General features: G+C 46.2%; 2 protein-coding genes across 2 annotated transcripts in view; one reads left to right on the forward strand and one right to left on the reverse strand.

Moving 5' to 3' along the window:
• The first annotated feature begins 75 nt into the window (after nucleotides 1-75).
• The window catches only part of CTC1 (CST telomere replication complex component 1), a 17198-nt gene continuing 1056 nt past the window's right edge, over nucleotides 76-16217 (forward strand). Inside the window, exons 1-23 of the mRNA XM_075107417.1 lie at nucleotides 76-156; nucleotides 239-387; nucleotides 3795-4041; nucleotides 4955-5151; nucleotides 6197-6341; nucleotides 6720-7010; nucleotides 7183-7311; nucleotides 7647-7873; nucleotides 9290-9464; nucleotides 9545-9745; nucleotides 9981-10107; nucleotides 10317-10431; nucleotides 10773-11232; nucleotides 11508-11597; nucleotides 11875-12018; nucleotides 12302-12372; nucleotides 13162-13271; nucleotides 13607-13772; nucleotides 14021-14107; nucleotides 14192-14351; nucleotides 14832-14896; nucleotides 15146-15308; nucleotides 15450-15576. Coding sequence (XP_074963518.1) covers nucleotides 136-156; nucleotides 239-387; nucleotides 3795-4041; nucleotides 4955-5151; nucleotides 6197-6341; nucleotides 6720-7010; nucleotides 7183-7311; nucleotides 7647-7873; nucleotides 9290-9464; nucleotides 9545-9745; nucleotides 9981-10107; nucleotides 10317-10431; nucleotides 10773-11232; nucleotides 11508-11597; nucleotides 11875-12018; nucleotides 12302-12372; nucleotides 13162-13271; nucleotides 13607-13772; nucleotides 14021-14107; nucleotides 14192-14351; nucleotides 14832-14896; nucleotides 15146-15308; nucleotides 15450-15576 — 3667 coding nt within the window. The 5' untranslated portion in view covers nucleotides 76-135. The remainder of the gene's footprint in view (nucleotides 157-238; nucleotides 388-3794; nucleotides 4042-4954; nucleotides 5152-6196; nucleotides 6342-6719; nucleotides 7011-7182; nucleotides 7312-7646; nucleotides 7874-9289; nucleotides 9465-9544; nucleotides 9746-9980; nucleotides 10108-10316; nucleotides 10432-10772; nucleotides 11233-11507; nucleotides 11598-11874; nucleotides 12019-12301; nucleotides 12373-13161; nucleotides 13272-13606; nucleotides 13773-14020; nucleotides 14108-14191; nucleotides 14352-14831; nucleotides 14897-15145; nucleotides 15309-15449; nucleotides 15577-16217) is intronic.
• VTCN1 (V-set domain containing T cell activation inhibitor 1) overlaps nucleotides 6864-16217 on the reverse strand; it is a 24452-nt gene continuing 15098 nt past the window's right edge. The window contains exon 6 of the mRNA XM_075107431.1: nucleotides 6864-6950. The gene's annotated coding sequence lies outside the window, so the exon portion shown is untranslated. The remainder of the gene's footprint in view (nucleotides 6951-16217) is intronic.

The following is a 16217-nucleotide window of genomic DNA, read 5'->3' on the forward strand; positions in this document are numbered from 1 at the left end:
GGAGAAGCTCCGAGCGGGGGCGGCGATTGGCCGGAGGGGAGCGAGGGGGAGGTGCTCCCGGCGTGCCCTGCGCGCTCCCCGCTACCGCGTCGCTGTGGCAACGCCGCGAGTTGCGCGGCCTGGCCGGGCGCTGTCATGGCGGAGGCTAGCGCGGCTGTGAGTGACCCGGGGCGGGGGAGCGGCCCCGGGACCTCCCCGCCACACGGCGCTGAAGCCCTGTTTCTCTGTTTCTCCTCAGGAGCAACGCTGGCTGCAGGCGGCTCGGGACTTCGCCCGCCGAGCTCTCCCTGCACGCGAGGGGCCTGGTGGGCCGGAGCCGCCACCGCTGGACGCGGTGCTGCGGTACCTGCGGAGCGCGGGTGGCGGGGACCTGCCACTCGGCTACAGGTAATCGCGGGGCGGGGAGGGGAAGGGTGGAGAGGGATGAGGGGATGGAGGGAGGGGGTTCCTTTGGGCCCGGTGTCCGCGTTCCTCCCCTGCGCACGTGTGACACGTTCCGGCGGGGACACCCTCCCCCGCTCCATCCCGTTCAACCGTGCAGTGATCGGCTGCACCCACGGGTCGGCGGAACGGGCCTGGCGGGGTCCTCCCGGGACCTCGGCACGGCGACTGTACCACCACCACCACCACTAGCAGCAGGAGGAGCAGCAGCCGGAGGCGCCGCCACCGCCGCCAGGCGATCGCCGCTCGTTCATGTGCGACGCCTGCCCCGGATGCTGGGTGTGGGAGGGATGTTCTCGAAGACGGGTAACCGCATGCGTTTTCTTGGCTTCGATGCGCCCCCGATCGCTCTTGCGGTATGATTAAGCACCGTATCCGCTAGTCTGCGGTAGGTAGAGTGTGTAACCAAAGTAGGGCATCTTGCTGTGAAAGCGAGCTGCTCGACTGCATGGCTTTTGCACGGTGGCTTCCCAGCTGGATCCCTCTGGTCTGCTCAGGAGGCTGTTCTTGGGCAGTGGTCTCTGAGGCTCTTAGCCTGCTGAGGTCTGCCTCCAAGTGTGTGCTCTCACAAAGGAGGAATCTAGGATAGCGTGGTCCATGGTTTAGTTGGTAAAGGCTTTTTGGGTGCTTACAATCATGAAAAACACACAACTTGCCAAGAGAGATCCAGATTGGAAGGTTTGGCTCATCTGGATCTACTTCTTTCTCACTCCAACTTATAGTGAGAGAATGTCTACAAAACCCCCTAGTACAGCTGGTTTTGGGGCAAAGGTCAACTGGAATTGATAAGGGCCTTGTGGCCTTTAATTTTATACTAAAAGTTTATAGAGGTATGTCTTTCACACCAGCCAAGCTGATCTCATCTAAGCCATATTTTTTTCTATAGACTATATATTAAAATGTTTAAACCAGAGTTTGGTTTATATTCAGGAGAATTCACAGACAAGAGTTGAAGGTAGTTGGTAATGAGGCCAATGATCTGTTTGTAAGCGACATACTGCAACCACAGCTATGTGTCAAGCTCTGGAGCACCAGAAGAGGGTCCTGTTAGTTCTCTGCGTGTGATAACCAGGTCCCAGTGTACTGCTGTAGTTTTTGGTTTTTCACAAAGAGCAGTCAGCACATGTGATGAAAACATGAGCAGCGCTGTGTCCTCCTTGTAGATCATAGTGTGGGGTCCTAACCCTGGGACTGGACTTACGACGGGGGCCTGCTGAAGAGGGGAACACCACGATAAGACTGAGGTGAGGGGTGGAACTAGGTGAAGATTTGGTGGTCGCTCCTTGCTTAGCCCACAGCCCCAGTGGTGCAGACTCTGATAACATGCCTCTGCCACTCCCTACACTGCTTATCGGATGCCAGAAAATTAGGCCTGAAACTTATGTTAAGAGACTGGACAGCTTCTAACAGAACACCCTGGGGGAAGTATTTAAACCAAATCAAGAAGCTGTTGCCCACTTGCAACTAAACACTAATCACCAGAACAACTCATGGTTGAGGGTTTAGTTGTGTGGTTCCTTTAAATTACAGAAGTGTGAACAGTTTCACTGAACCATGAGGCTTTCCTCCCTCCTTGCCCCACATTTGTCTACCCAAACAGCCCCTCTTCAGCTCCAGGAGTCATAGCAGAGTGTGCTGCAGTGATTAAGACTCCGGGTACAAAGTTATGTGGGGACTAGGGGCTTCGCACGAGCTATAAAATTGGAGCATGGGAGTAACTCAGTGGAGCTCCCTCTCAGCTGGTCTGAGACCCCCACCGCCTTTGACCTTGCCGTGGACTACTGGAACACCGAACAGGTTGTATTCCCCTTCCCCCAGTTACATGTATCTTGCTCTACCAATTTCTGTGTCATTATGTATTAGGCTTACTATATAGGTTAAAGTGACTTGTTTAAGCACAGTGGAAGAATATAATAAAATTGTGGTATATGTTAACTGTCTGGTGTCTCGTCAGTGAAGAGCATTAACAGACAAAATCTGTCTCACTGTGGATAACAATCTGGGAACAGTGCATGACACATAGATACCAGTGTTATTCCCAGTGCTGCTCTGTCTCTGAGGATGGAGTAGTTTGCTTATGTCCTTTTCAGCTAATCTTTCACCTGTTCACGTTCCTGCCAAATACACAACATAAGTACCTGCATAAGTTTATCTCTTCCAATTAATTTTTTATATAATACTGTTTATAGCTGATTCAGAACCATCGCTTGTCTAGACCAGTTTCTGGCTTTGAACCTTTGATACCTGACTAATCAAGAGAAACTCTTCAAATTCCTACTCTCTGAATTTGATTATGTCCTGCTGCTGAGCAAGGGGGTGTTGTGAATAGAGCTCCAGTTTCACAACCTAAAATTGTCAGCTAACCTCACTGGAAACAAGTAGCAAAATTACTAGCTGAAGACCAGTCTGTATTTGCTCTTCCAGTGTTGATGTTAGCATGGACAGAGGACTTTCGTTAATTCTCTAGCATAGAGAGCCAGGATGTAAACAATGGTGATGAATGCTGCTGTGATCATATAAACACTGAAAAGGCTTAGAATCTAGTAAGTATGCTGCCTTGTTCTCCCACAATCAGTACTGTGGTCAGTCGAGGCAGGATAGGTGATAAAATGCAGACAGCTTCACACGTGGTTTATTTGATGTTGCATCTCCTCCCCGCTCTCCCCAAAGCCAGGAGGGCAGGTGGAAAGATTCAGGGCTAGCTTGGCTCTGTTCGTATAAGTGAAGGCCTAGTCTAAGATTACTGGCTTGCTGTCTTTCAGCTTTGTATTGTGTAAGCTATCCACAGGAGAGAATTTGTTCCAAAGCTGTCACGAGCTTCATCTAGAAGTTGTTCATCCTTGCTTTTGCTACAGTTCAGCACTTGTTAGCACCAGATGATGGAATTAGTCTGTATTTACCTGTGTTTGTTACTGATCTGTAAACTGTGTTGAGCAGTTGTCAGAGTTTTCCCACAGAGTCTCCCATTCAAGCAAAAAAATGTCTGAACTAATAACTTCTCCCTCTCACCTCCCCTCACATGTACTTGAAAACATGCTCCATTTTATCAACTCTCAATTATCTCTTTCTCCAAGTCTTCTGCTTGCCTGCCCAGGTGACCACAGTAGCAAAGGATGTCTGTTTTCAGAGAGGATGCTGAAGGAGAACATGCTGACTGGGCTGCGAGAGATCCTTGATAAATGCCAGTGAATGGGTTGATTCTTGCCATGTGGTATCGTCAGACCATGCCAACACCTAAGGCTCCTCTGACTTAGCCAAGCTTTGTCCACTGCAGTGATCATTTTAATTCTCAAACTTTGCAGACTGAGGGTTTTTTTTCCTATAGCCTTGCTTTGCTTTGCTTTTCTTTCCAGTTTCATCTCCATCTCTGACCTACAGCATCAGCAGTGCATGCCATGCTGCAGCCACCTGACTTGGAGCACTAATGAATTTAAAGAATGGGCTCATCAAGGACAAGCTGCTTTACCCATGCACAGTGCTTTGCCAAGGACTTACCTGATCTTGGTTGGCTATTTAACGGATGGAAGGCAAGAGAACAAAGAGAAGCTGGTAGATGGTTGTCTATATGTAAAAGACAACACTGGGATAATTCCATGTGAGGTATGTCCTCAGTCAGGGATTCTGTGTTTATTCCCACTTCTGGGGCAGTGTTGCAGACCACCAGGGACTTCAGATGGTCTGCCAAAGTCTGTAGTGAGGGAGATAACACATCTGTGTAACAGGCAGGGAAAAGCAAGATCAAATCCTGGGGAGAGGCTAGAACATGTCAAATTTTTCATTGCTAGGAGAACAAATATTGAATATACTGGCTTGGAAAAAAAGAGATGGCCTAATATAGAGTTCAGTTAAATTATCAACAGTATGAGGTGGCCTGGGAGATCTGGAGGTCATAGCACTAGTCTCTATTTGAATTCCAACTAGTGGAGTAACTCTCCAGAGAGTTGTACTGGCTGTTCAGTGATGCACTGATGACATACTTTCAGGAAATAATAGCTTGCATGACAGTGGTATTGAATGAAAAGCTTCCTGAAAGTCTTTGAAGGCAAGGGGAGTCTAGATAAGAGGTAACCCCTAGAGTGGTGATGAAAGAGCATTAAGGCTGTGCTTTCCAAGGAGGTAAAGACTTGGAAAAAGTTACATTGGTATGAACTTCTAACTGAAAACGTAGGGGAAAAGAAAGCAGGTGAGAATTTTAGAAAAATAGTCTGAAAATAACTAAACCTTGCAGTGAATTAATTATCACCTTGTCGGGAGGGTGTGACTATAACCTCTGAAATTGTAGCTGTAGAGCTCTGCAAATCTGTTTCAGACTTGCATCTGCAAGGACAGAATTTCTCCATCCAAGATACGAGAGGGCAGAAAACACTGCTTTCATTTAGTAATGAAGCCCAGCAGTAGAACAAGAGCTTGTGATGGGCATGGAAGGGCAAATTAGTAAGGAACATTGTAAGTAATGCTGAGAAAACATACTGTAACTCATCTCAAGCTTTTATCTCTTCATCTTTTGTCTTAGCTTCTGCATTTTGAACTTGAGTGGCTGGAGTCTCTGTTCCTCTTCCCAAGCTGGTCATATATACCACAGACCAACCAGAGCACAGCAGGGTATGTGGAAATCCTGGTGGATCCAGTGCTAGTAAATCTCCCAAAAGAAGTACCTGACAGCATTCCAGTCACCTACCCAGCATCAGCCGAGTCACTACTTACCTCCAGGTAGACACCTAGCGTGCTATTAGATTACAATTCTAGATTCTAATGTGAAATTAATATACACCACCAGCCAAATTCTTATCAGATTGCTGAGATAAAGATGCCAGTTAAATGTCAGTTGATAACAGTAACTGTTGTCTTTAGTGGAAATAATACAGTATGTGAAAATGTAGCCAATGGAATTACAAATCTTAGTCAAGCTGATAATTTCAGGTTGTGCAAGATCATGGTTAAAAACGTTGCCAATAAAGTCATTAAATGTTGTTCCTGGTACTTCTGTGTGTGGACATCCTGGTATTTATTTTTTTAAAAAAATCATAAAGTTACATAATTGTTTATATGTTTTAGAATCAAGAATGCACTTGTTTAGACTAAGTGGGATGGTTATATTCAAGTCCAGTAGGAGCTGAAATGAAAATGACAAATGGCAATTGTCTGTTTGAAATGAATTTTGTTTTTTTTTTTTTTAAATGAAAGTTTGAAATGACTAAAGAAATGTCACCTCTCTCTCCTCTCATCTGCTTTCAGTTTTGCTGCTCTTTCACCCTGTGCCAAGTTTGTTAGGAAGACTCCATTGTTGCTTTCAGACCTCTTTTGTTTATAGGTGTACAGCTTCCACAGTATCATATTCCATGGATCTACAAAGCTGAATTCTGTTTTCTGCTGAAGACTTGTCTGTGACCATTTTGTTTTGTTGGTTTTCTTTTTTTCCCCTTTTTGACCTATAATTGGCTCCTTGTTTGTGGTAAAGCTTTTTATAATCTGGATGTTGTCATGGAACACATGAATTTGTTCAACACAACCCTGCCGTCTTGAACGATTAAGGTTTTTTTTAAAATGTTAGAAGGATTTAATATATAAAAGTTAAAGTAAGAATTTCGTAGCCAAATATTGTTTTGAAAACCTCTCTGAGAGATGGTCCATATTACCGTGTTGGATCCTTTATTTCCAGAAGGTGCATGCTGCATATTTGTTTATTTGCCTTTTGAGACACTTTTGAGTTCTTCTTTCATCTCTGACTTCCTTTGCCTCCTCAATTGCCCTCTAGGATTCCATGTAAGAAAAGATCAAAGCTCACTGTGGCAGGTGAATTGGCGAGACTCGGGCCTCTCCTTTGCATTCACTACAAGACATTCTTCTTCCTGTTTCTGAAGTGCTTCACCTCAGCTGTTTGGGCCCCTGTGCTGGTACAGGTAAGTCCTTGGAATTCTGCTCACAAATTCGCTGTCACTATCTGTGTAAGTGCTAGCTGATTAATTCTTTGAAGCTTGCCTTTGACTTCCTGGTTTGATTTATTCTTCTTTTCACTCATGATTCTCTTTCCATGTCCCCCATGCAGCCTACAATAGTCCTTGTATGTTAGAAGTCTAGCTCTATACCCTGCAGTAATACAGCCCTCCTCCCTCATGCAGCTACAGTGTCCCTGAACATCTGATAGATATCACCCTTTTGCTAAGAGTGTAACACAGTCCTCTTGAAGGAAAAGGTTTTTTAGGGTGGGGTTATTGGAGTTCAGAAGAACTTTTCCAGTGCAGGAGATGCTGATGTTGCTTTTGGTTTCTCTGCTTTAGAAGCCCAACCAGCTGGCATGGCATCATATCCTCCAGTTGGGTCACAGGTACACAGTAACAGGCCTGAGTATGTCCAGCCTGAAGAAATCTGGACAAAGGATGTTTGTCACCAGTGTTTCTTCCTGCCTTCTGCCCTACTGTGCAGAGCAGCCACTGGACAATGCTTGGCAAGGAGAATCCACTCAATCTTCTCCCCTTGAGGCTGCTGAGCAGCTCAGTGATTCCTTGGAGCTGGGAATGGAAGAGGAGAGGTCAGGATTAACCAAAGAGTCCAAGATCATCTCATATGTGGTAAGGATTCATAGGGTTAGCCTTCACCTAGTTGTGCTCAAGGGCATCAGCTCCTGGCCTGCAAGGTCTTATTTTTATCATTCATTTATTTCCCTATTGCTCTAGTCCTATGAGTCTCTTATGTTCTGGGACTCTCAACACTCCTGTAACTTGCTGTTTGCTTTCTATTTAGGGAACTATCACCAAAATACTCAATGTCCAAGCTGGTCTCTTTTTACTGGATAACAAAGTCTGCTTGTGCCTTGCTTACCAGCAGTTGTTGAACTCTGCACGTGGACTCCGACCAGGAGCATGTGTGGAGGTAAGTTGGAACTTACGAGGCATAAAGCATTCAGTGGAAAAGACTCAGGCCCTGGGGTGGGCTTACGAGTGTGTGGAGGAACAGAAGACTATGGGAACATTGGAATTATTTCAGCAAGTATCTGGAACAAAATTGGAGATCTTACTGTCTAGGCTCAGTCATGAGAGTCAAAACGGTTATCTGATTCATCCCTGAGCAGTGTCAGGTCTCTCAGGCCCATTGGATTTACAGACAATCCAGTAGAGTGACAGAAGGATTTAGGGTGGGGTGATGGTTTTGGGGAGTGGTGGCACACTAGCGGCTCCTCTCTTAAGTTGTATGTCTATGTGTCTCAGCTCATCGATGTCCACCTCCTGCAGAAGCCTCTGGTATCCTTCCCTTTCATTGTACTTGGTGCTTGCCTGAAGAGCACTGTTGTGCTGAAGAGTTTTTCAAGGCTCAGCACCGCCTACCAGCCACCAGCCTCTTCAGGAAATCTCTACTTACAGCTGCTTTTCCGCTACAATCTTGGTATGCCATTCTACCTCTGGCTGGTGAGCCTCCTGGAGACTTTTGAGGAGAGGTGAGGACAGTTCTGAAGTCAGGCTACATATAAATGTGCTTTGTAAGCTACCCGGGTGTTTTCTAGACCAAGGGTTCACAAAATTACTATGCTTGGATACTAATAGCAGTAGCAATTGCTTCTGGCTTACTGGCCTAAGTGAGCCATTACTCTAGATTTCACATCACTTCCCGTTGCTTGTACCTTGCAGTTGCTCTTATGAGAAAATCCTGTATGTTTTTCAGGTGCACATGCAGCAAGCCCATTGCTCTCAAGAAGCTGCAGTGCTCCAGGGCACGTGCTCATGTAGTCCTACCTAGGAAGTTTTGTCCTGAAAAATGGAAGCACTGTAGGGATGTGTGCCTGCCAATGTGGTTTGCTTGACAAATCAAGGTGGGCACTGGGGCTGGAGCTGGAAACTACTGCTAAAACCAGACCACAACCAGGCACAGATTTTCCCACACATGCTTGTCCCTGGGCCTTCCAGACGGCTTCCTGCTCTCCCTGATGGCTGCACTCTGTTTGCATGACAGCTGTGGGCCAGTCTGTATGTTTACTTCTAGGTTCTGTAATGAAAATGTTTGTGTTTGTTCTGGAATACTTATGGTTGATCAGTGTAACTGCTGCCTTGGACTTTAAAAACTAAAATGTATATATTTAATCTCAGGCGGTCAAGCAGTAGTTTATAGAATGCTCAGTCTTCCTGTGCTTTACTGGCACTGCATAATTTTTACTATGCTTTCCATACAGCAGCTTCAGTTTTGCCATGGGAATGATGATAGCTATAAGTTCCAGTTTTTATTAGCTTTTCCACTTTTTAAAAATGTGGTTGCTAAGTCCTGCTGCTGCTTGAAAATTGTTCCAGTGAGTTAGTTGTTATCTCTTTTTGAGTTCACTTGCTGTTATTAAGTTGCATTTTGACTGGCAGTGTGATCTCTTCCAGGCATTCAAAAGCAGTGAGCTAAACTTCTGAAAGGAGTGCAACGCAAGGAACAAGAGCAGTCTGTAGTTGTTACTGTGTTGTGATTTTCTTTGCAACATGTAAAAGAAAGCCAAGTATACCTAACATCAGTAATCATGTCAAACTTAGCCAAAATGCATGGAGGTCCCTTTGTGTGATTTAGAGGAAGCTTATTACAGGGTGGTTATTTTGGGGTTTATTTTTTGGGTTTTTTTTTTTTGTCCATTTGAGTTTTGAGATTTTGCCAGTCTGTCCACTTCCCTATACTTTCCTGTTCCTTGCCTGCTTACCTGACATAAATCTGCATCGCCCTTAAATGTTCCTTTTTTTAATCACTTCATGCTATTTTTGCACTCCCCGTAGCTCTTGTCCTACACAGCATGTTCACTCATAACAAGCAGAAATAATCCCTGACTTACATGCAAAACTCATCAAGAAGTGAGGACTTCTAATGCTTCTGTCTTAATTTTTTTCAGGTTTTCTTGTTTCTTTGGGCGCCATCGACTGTTGCTTAGCTCTAAGCGCCAAAACCCTGGAGCTGCTGAGAAGTTCCTTGTCCCCCTTCTGCAAGCTGTGGGGCCAGGTAAAGAGGAAGCAAGAGATATTTATAATGAAATCCTAGGAAAAATACACCAGTGTCCCTTGCAGAAGGTGAGTAAATGCTCTGTGAGCTGTTTCCTCTTTGTCTGATGGGAAAAAATTCAACTGGTTCATTCCTTCTTTCTTTTTAGTATTTGACCCTGAACCCCCCGTGCCAGGCCCTATCTCTGTCTGCAGTTTGCCATATGGTAGAACAGAAGAGCTGGGAAGGCTTCAGTCCATCACAGCTGCTTTCTCCCTTGGAGGCACAGCACCTGGGCTCCCAGGACCTGAATCGCAGACTGACCTGGTCCTACTGCACATTCTCAGCAGGAAATTTCCAGCCCCGCCTGGTAAGTGCCTTGTTCCCTTTACTGTCCGTGCCCTGAGAGTTCCCAGTTCTCCCTATGCCTTCCAGTACTCTGTCTGATGCATGCCTGTTCCCCCTGTTAGGGAATGAAACTGCTTTCCTCACCTGTGATGCGTTGAACACAGGCTGAATTCAGGCTGCCGCTACGCACACTTTGATTTATAGCCGTCAAAGATGGGAAGTGTTTGATGCTCTTTGCAGCTTCCTTTCTGTTGCAGATACTACTGGGTGTGCTGAGAGTCTCCTCCAGGAGCAGTTCCCTCCAGCTGCAGGACAAGAGCAGCACACTTCCCTGTGTGATATGCCATAAGGATGGTAGCCCCTTTACCCATACTGCTCTCCTAGGTGTGTCCCACTAAACTAAATTTGAGGGTGCTGGGCTTTTGCTGTTCTGCCATCCAGCTCCAAAACAAGGAAGAGGGGAAGAGGAGACTTGGTATGGAGATGCTGAACTGTCACTGCCTGGCCTTGTGACTTTAAAATGAGGAAATTGAACTTGCTTGTTTTGTATTCTCTTTTAATTAGCTCAGCTCCTTTCTCTGATGTGTTTGCAGGATCACTCTTGCAGGTGGAAAACTACCAGCTTGTGGTGGAGAGATTCCTTCAGACTGATTTTCCCTCCTGGGAGCAGCTAGCAAATCTGGAGCATGTGAGGGAGAAAAAAACCAGGCAAGTCCCTTTATTCCATGTCCAATTAAAATCATCACTCTGCAGTTCCACAGCAATTTTGGACTATGATAAAGCTGCTTCTCAGCATAGTATTTCAGTGGCAAAGCAACTGTCCTTTGCTATTTGCAGGAAAGGGGTTCTTTATCAGCGACAAACCCACCATCTCCATTTTGTTCAGAATACACCCAGCCTGGGAGCTGCCCTCTACTTCAGCCTTTTCTGCTGCTCCTGCTGAATACGTGTGGGGCAGTCACCAGAAGTGCTTTTGCCAGATAACCTCTTGTTTCAGACAGCCTCCTGACAGCGACAGGGAGTTTCACAGCTGCTATTTGTCGTTTCAGTGTCTATGTGCAGTTCTACTTTGAGGATGTTCGGGTTCTCCATGCTGCTGAAGGACAAATCCAGAAAAGCCTTAGGAGTGGAAACAGCTCCTCTTTGAGGAAGAAGGATGGTGGCAGCTTAACATCTGAGCTGGAAACCCCAGTGGCAAAAATTCTGAAATTGGAGGATCCCAAGCCAGATATTCACAGAGATGAGGACTGTCAGAATGGCCAGAGCAGTACTATAATAACCAGCTGTGTATCTCATCTATTCTTGGTTACCCAGAAAGAGGGCCTTATATTACGCAATTACCAACTACCCAGAGAAGATGGAGGAGGACAGGATCTGCAGCGCAGTTTCCAAGCCACAGTGCTGTGGCTGGGCAGACCTCGGCTCTGGAGCCACTCCAGAGAAAGTGGGAATCTACCAGAGCTGGAAGAGACCAGCTGTGATGGAAAAGAGGGCATGACACAGCAAGAAGTAAGGCAGGAGGCAGCTTTAGTGGGGTGGTTTTATAAGGCTGGGAGCTGGCTTCTCAGGGAGCCTGTATGATAATTAAGGATCTAGAATCCTAATCAACAGAAGAGTGATTTTTGTCTTGGTTATCCCTGATGGGGCTAACCTTACTTCTCAAGCAAGACATCCTCTGTTGGGCTTGCTCTCTTCTTGCTGTATTTTTCATTTTCTACCTTTTTTCCTAACATTTCCATCACCTTTTCCCTCTTTCTCCCCTCCCCACCCCCCTCCCCTGCCAGGCACTACTGCTGTTCATGGGGAAGTCTCTACGATGGTTTCCATTTCTGCACCTGGATGGGCTGTATCGCTTCATTGTGCCCCACTGCTCGGTAAGAGAGAGGTTGTCTCGCTGTTTCCCTTTGGAGACTTTACTGAACCGCATGTGGGAGTTGAGGAGTCAGGGTGACGAAACTCTTTTTCAGGGCTTAGAATTCCCATCTGTCTTGCCAAGGAACTGGTTCAGTTCTATGTTTGGTTAAAATTCTCAGAGCTCTGAGTTCAGTGGATTTTTTTTTTTTTCTTTAAACCATCATTCTTCAGTGGCCCTTTTTTCCTATGTACCTTCCTTTAGTAGTCCTTTTTCTTGCCTTATTGCTCTTCTCTCAGGACTTGGAAGTGTTTGACAAGCTCTGTTTTTCACCTGTGCCAGCAAAGTTCCTGAGCAGGTCATCCTGCCCCCTGTGCCTGCCTGTCCAAGATAGCTGGCACTTACAGCATGAGACATGGATCTCCTGTCTGACTGAGAACCAGGTAGGCAGCGCCTTATTGCTCTGGACTTTCACAGGCTACTTGTAGATCTCTCCAGAACTAGCTCAGAAAATTACTGAAACAGAATGTCTTGTTGATGAGACCATTCTGCTCTAAGCTCCTTCAGAGGCTGCTGCTGGGCTTCACATTTTCCTGCCTCAGAATTAATCTGGGGAGGAAGCGTCTGTTGCTTGATGTAGCTCTAAGCATGCAGAGTTTTCCTCTCTCTGTCTGGGGATAGCCATAAATTACAATCCATCTGAGTCCATGTCTCCCCCACTTCTAGCTGGCAGCCAGGTCGGTGCTGAGAGGCATGGACCAGAGAATTTCCTCCATTCCAGAAGTACTTAGCAGCAGGTATGTTGGTCTGCCCCAAATTAGATGTGACCGTGCCTCAGGGAGTAGGTCTGCATTCATCTTTATTGGAGACAGTACTACATTGAACAGCAATGAATTATCTGCCATAGGAATATGGTTTGGAAATCTTCCTATGTGCAAGTAGTCCAGACTGCCCCACCCTGTTTATCAAAGTTAAAGGGATTGCAGCTGATGAAACTGCAAAATGGTGTCCAGAAAAAATTTGAATTACTACTGGTGTGGACTAGGTTCCAAAGATCTCTGCTAAATTCCTGTCAGAAGTGGAAACAGGTGCAGCAGGGAAAATGAAGCTGAATGTGTGAGGGTTTTTTGTTGTTTTTTGATTGTTTTGGCATAACTTGCTCAAACAAATACGGGGATTAGAAGCTTTTCTGTTCAAAGCATGTTTAATCTGGGGTGATATGCACACACACTGAAATCTTCACCAGTGTCTTATGGTAAACTGAATTTTTCTTTGGTTGGCTTCTTCCTCTAATCAAGAAGAACAACTAGGAATTAAGCAGATAGAAAGACTGTAATGCCTCTCTCTTTTTCTTCTTCACTGCTGAGCCTGAAGAAGCAGAAAGTGAGTTAAACAGGCCTCTTGTCCCTGGGTGGGGTGCACTGCAGCAAGCTGCCCTTAGTCCAGTAGCTCAGGTGCTCAAGGGCAGGTTCCCCTGAAACCAGGCTCAAGAAACAGCACACCTGTCCCGTGGGGCAATCTTGGAGTCAGGCCTTCTTCCACTCCATTTGTCTTCAGGCAGGATAGAAATCCTGGTCTGCTCTCAGTTTCACAGGTTCCCTTGTTTCCTTCTCTGGTGAGATAGTGGAGAGGAGCTTGTGTGCCTCTCCCAAGAATGAGAAGCCATCTGTGACTCTTGGCCTTCAAAAGCAGAAAGGTAAGATAATGACAGTCTGTCAAGTAGCAACAGATTGATTGTTGCTTCTTTCTGTTTCAAAGAGACAGTGCGCTTGGCTAACTGTGCTCCTGTATCTGAGAACAGTGGAAGTATGCCAAGATGTTGCATCCCATTGCATATCAGAGGGCTGGGAAACAATATGCTGCATGTGTTGGGGATGGGAATGGGAATACTGTACCTGGAACATCTGTGAGGTGGAACAGTGATAGCCTCATTGTGATGGGAGGGAAAACACCTCTAGCAGCTCCAGCTCAGTGACAGACTATGCTACCTGCGTGTGAGCTCACGGTGTGTGTGGTTCTGCATCTCCTCAGAGAGTCTGCTAGCCAGTGATCACACTGTGAAGCTCAGCATCTCAGTTGCTTCAGGCTCTCCTGTTGTGGTGGACATCTACATTGCTGCCACCTATCTGCAGCACCTCTGGAGTTTGCTACCTGGAGCCAAGATCCTCTTCCAAAACTTGGAACGGAAAATCTCCAGGTAACCCTGTCTTTAGAGACCTGATCTGGGCCCCAGCTCTGACCTCTCCCTACTGGCTTTGAAACCATCTAAATCTTTCCTCTTGTGGACTTTCCTCATCCCTTGCCCATGCCTTTGTGTCTCCCAATACCTTGCTACAAATTATTTTCCTACCATGTTACCAATGAAGACCAGACCAGCCATGCCAAGAAAACTGAGCAGTTTGTCTTCTACAAGCTCTTTCTGACATCTAGTTGTTCATATTGCAGATTCCATAACGTTTATTGCACCTACATTGCCTCTAGCTGTGTAACCATCATATCTCTGCCAGCTTCTCACCTACCTTTTCCTTCAAGGTGAGTCCAGGGTTTCTATCCACTCTACAATGTCCCAAGAAAGGTTTATATGTTCCAGGCTTCTCACTTTCCTGTTTATTCTAGTCCTGCAGGAGAAGCCTCATCCCCCTCACTAGTGTTTCTATCCACCTTGCAACCTCACCTGCAACACCTGACCCAGGCACGGATTTTTTGCCACTTGTCCTGTGTACTGACTCTGTCCCTGCAATGGGTTTGCTCACTTTGCAGCAGCATCTTCAAAGAGGTATTCAAACTTCCACAGAGATAATTTGTGAGGAGACTTGCTACTCTGACACATCCTCTACTACCATGTAGAGGCTATAAGAGTTCTATCACGATTCCAAAATCTCTTTTGCCAGTGTCTGGAAAGGGCTTGCTTATTAGAAAGGGACCAAAATGACGACTGGTTAGAAGTACGTATCTGTTATCGGGCAGGCTGGCAGCAAGGACTGGGGATGAAGCAAGGGCATTCAGGGGGAGAATATTACTCTGTTAATGCTCTGCTTTTCCTGTGTTCACTGCTGTTGAGGTTCAGCACCTTGCAGCAGGTTCTTTTTCTCCCCATACAAACTTTTCCCAAAACGCTCACTGGAAATGCAGTTTAGAATGAAGTTCTTTAATCATTTGCATACTTAATTAGGGGAGGGTTAAAAGAAGCAGTGGCCCTTCCCCTTCTCTTTCTTTTACCCACCCGTACATAGCTGTAGCTTTACTCTTCCTTCAGGGGAGGTGCACCCGACACAATCCACCATGTCCGTCACATATAGGAGTGAGGCAAGCCAGTGCACGGTAAGTGCTGTAGAGATTGGGTGTGGAAAGAGGTGGGTAGGAGGGGACAAATTACAACACAGAGGGGAAGGGAAAATCAGATCAAGGATGGGCCGTGGACTGAATAGCAAAGACAGTAGTTAGAGTTGTCGTGTTTTCCCAGATGTAAGCAAACCGCCCTCTCTCTTTACTGAGATCCAGGGCGTGACATTTGTGAGGGAGCCAGGCATTGTCCTGTCCTCACTCTGCATCTGCCTGCTCTCTCCACAGGGTGCTGGTGGAAGATGGAACAGGTGAAGCGTTGGTGCTGTGCAGGAACCAGCATGTGGCAGCAGTGCTGGGCCTGAGCCTTCTCGAGTGGGAAGCTCTGCAGAACTCTGTGCAGAGAAGGGGCAGAGTGTCCATTCAGCATGGGGAAGCTACTGGCACGGGGGTGAGTGGGTTATTCTGGTAGTGCTTGCAGTGTGCTGGGCTCAGGCCTCAGCTGGACTGGATTTCCCTTTGCCGTGGGTGTTCCAGTGGCTCCCTGCCTCCCTCTGCACCTTCGCTGGCAACACACCCTTTCCTTCCTCAGTGTGTAGAGGAACCTGAGGATCTCATTGCTTGCTACCTGAGAAGCCTGTGCAGGAGTCCTCTCATCTGTCGCCCTATTCTGCTGGATTTCACCCTAGACAGGAAGCCCTCCAAGATCCTGCGGCCTGGTAAGCAAGCATTGTTGGCTTTTGTAATATTTAGCGTGGGAAGGAGGGGTGGAGCCCTCTCACCCAGCTGGGGAAGGAAAGCTGCTTTCACTGCCCACAAAGCAAGATCTTTGGAGGATCTCCACAGAATTGTGAATTCTGTAGTGCAGAGCTAAGATGTGTATTAGCAAAACCATGGTTACAAAAATAAAGAAATGATATTATAGAAGTCACTATATACAACAATATTATATCTGAATATTTCTACTTTACAAAGAAGCATAAAAATAGTATTGAGTTGTCCTTGTAGTTGCAGTGAACAACTTGGAGCTTCTCCGTTCAAATTTTATTTATGGTTCCAGGAAAATATATCAGCTAAGCAACCAGGATAGTGATTGTTCTAAGGTGTCAGTAAGGGGAAGTGGGGGTTGTATGTGTGTGTGGTAGTGGTGGCAGGAGAGAACATGTTTTATTAGCATCCCCCTTTTGCCCTCCCGTCTCCTGTTATTAAGGTATAGGTTTATTTCTGTGGGGTGCCTCTTATGCACAAAGCATTCTCTGTTTTAGAGCAAGTTTCCCAGTCCTTGGATGGGATAGGGTTCAGGCCAGCCAGAGTTACTGGGCAGACCTCTCAAATCAAGTGGGTTTTGACTTTAGACAGG

The sequence above is a fragment of the Phalacrocorax aristotelis genome, chromosome 1 (assembly GCF_949628215.1).
Source record: "Phalacrocorax aristotelis chromosome 1, bGulAri2.1, whole genome shotgun sequence".
Classification (NCBI taxonomy): domain Eukaryota; kingdom Metazoa; phylum Chordata; class Aves; order Suliformes; family Phalacrocoracidae; genus Phalacrocorax; species Phalacrocorax aristotelis.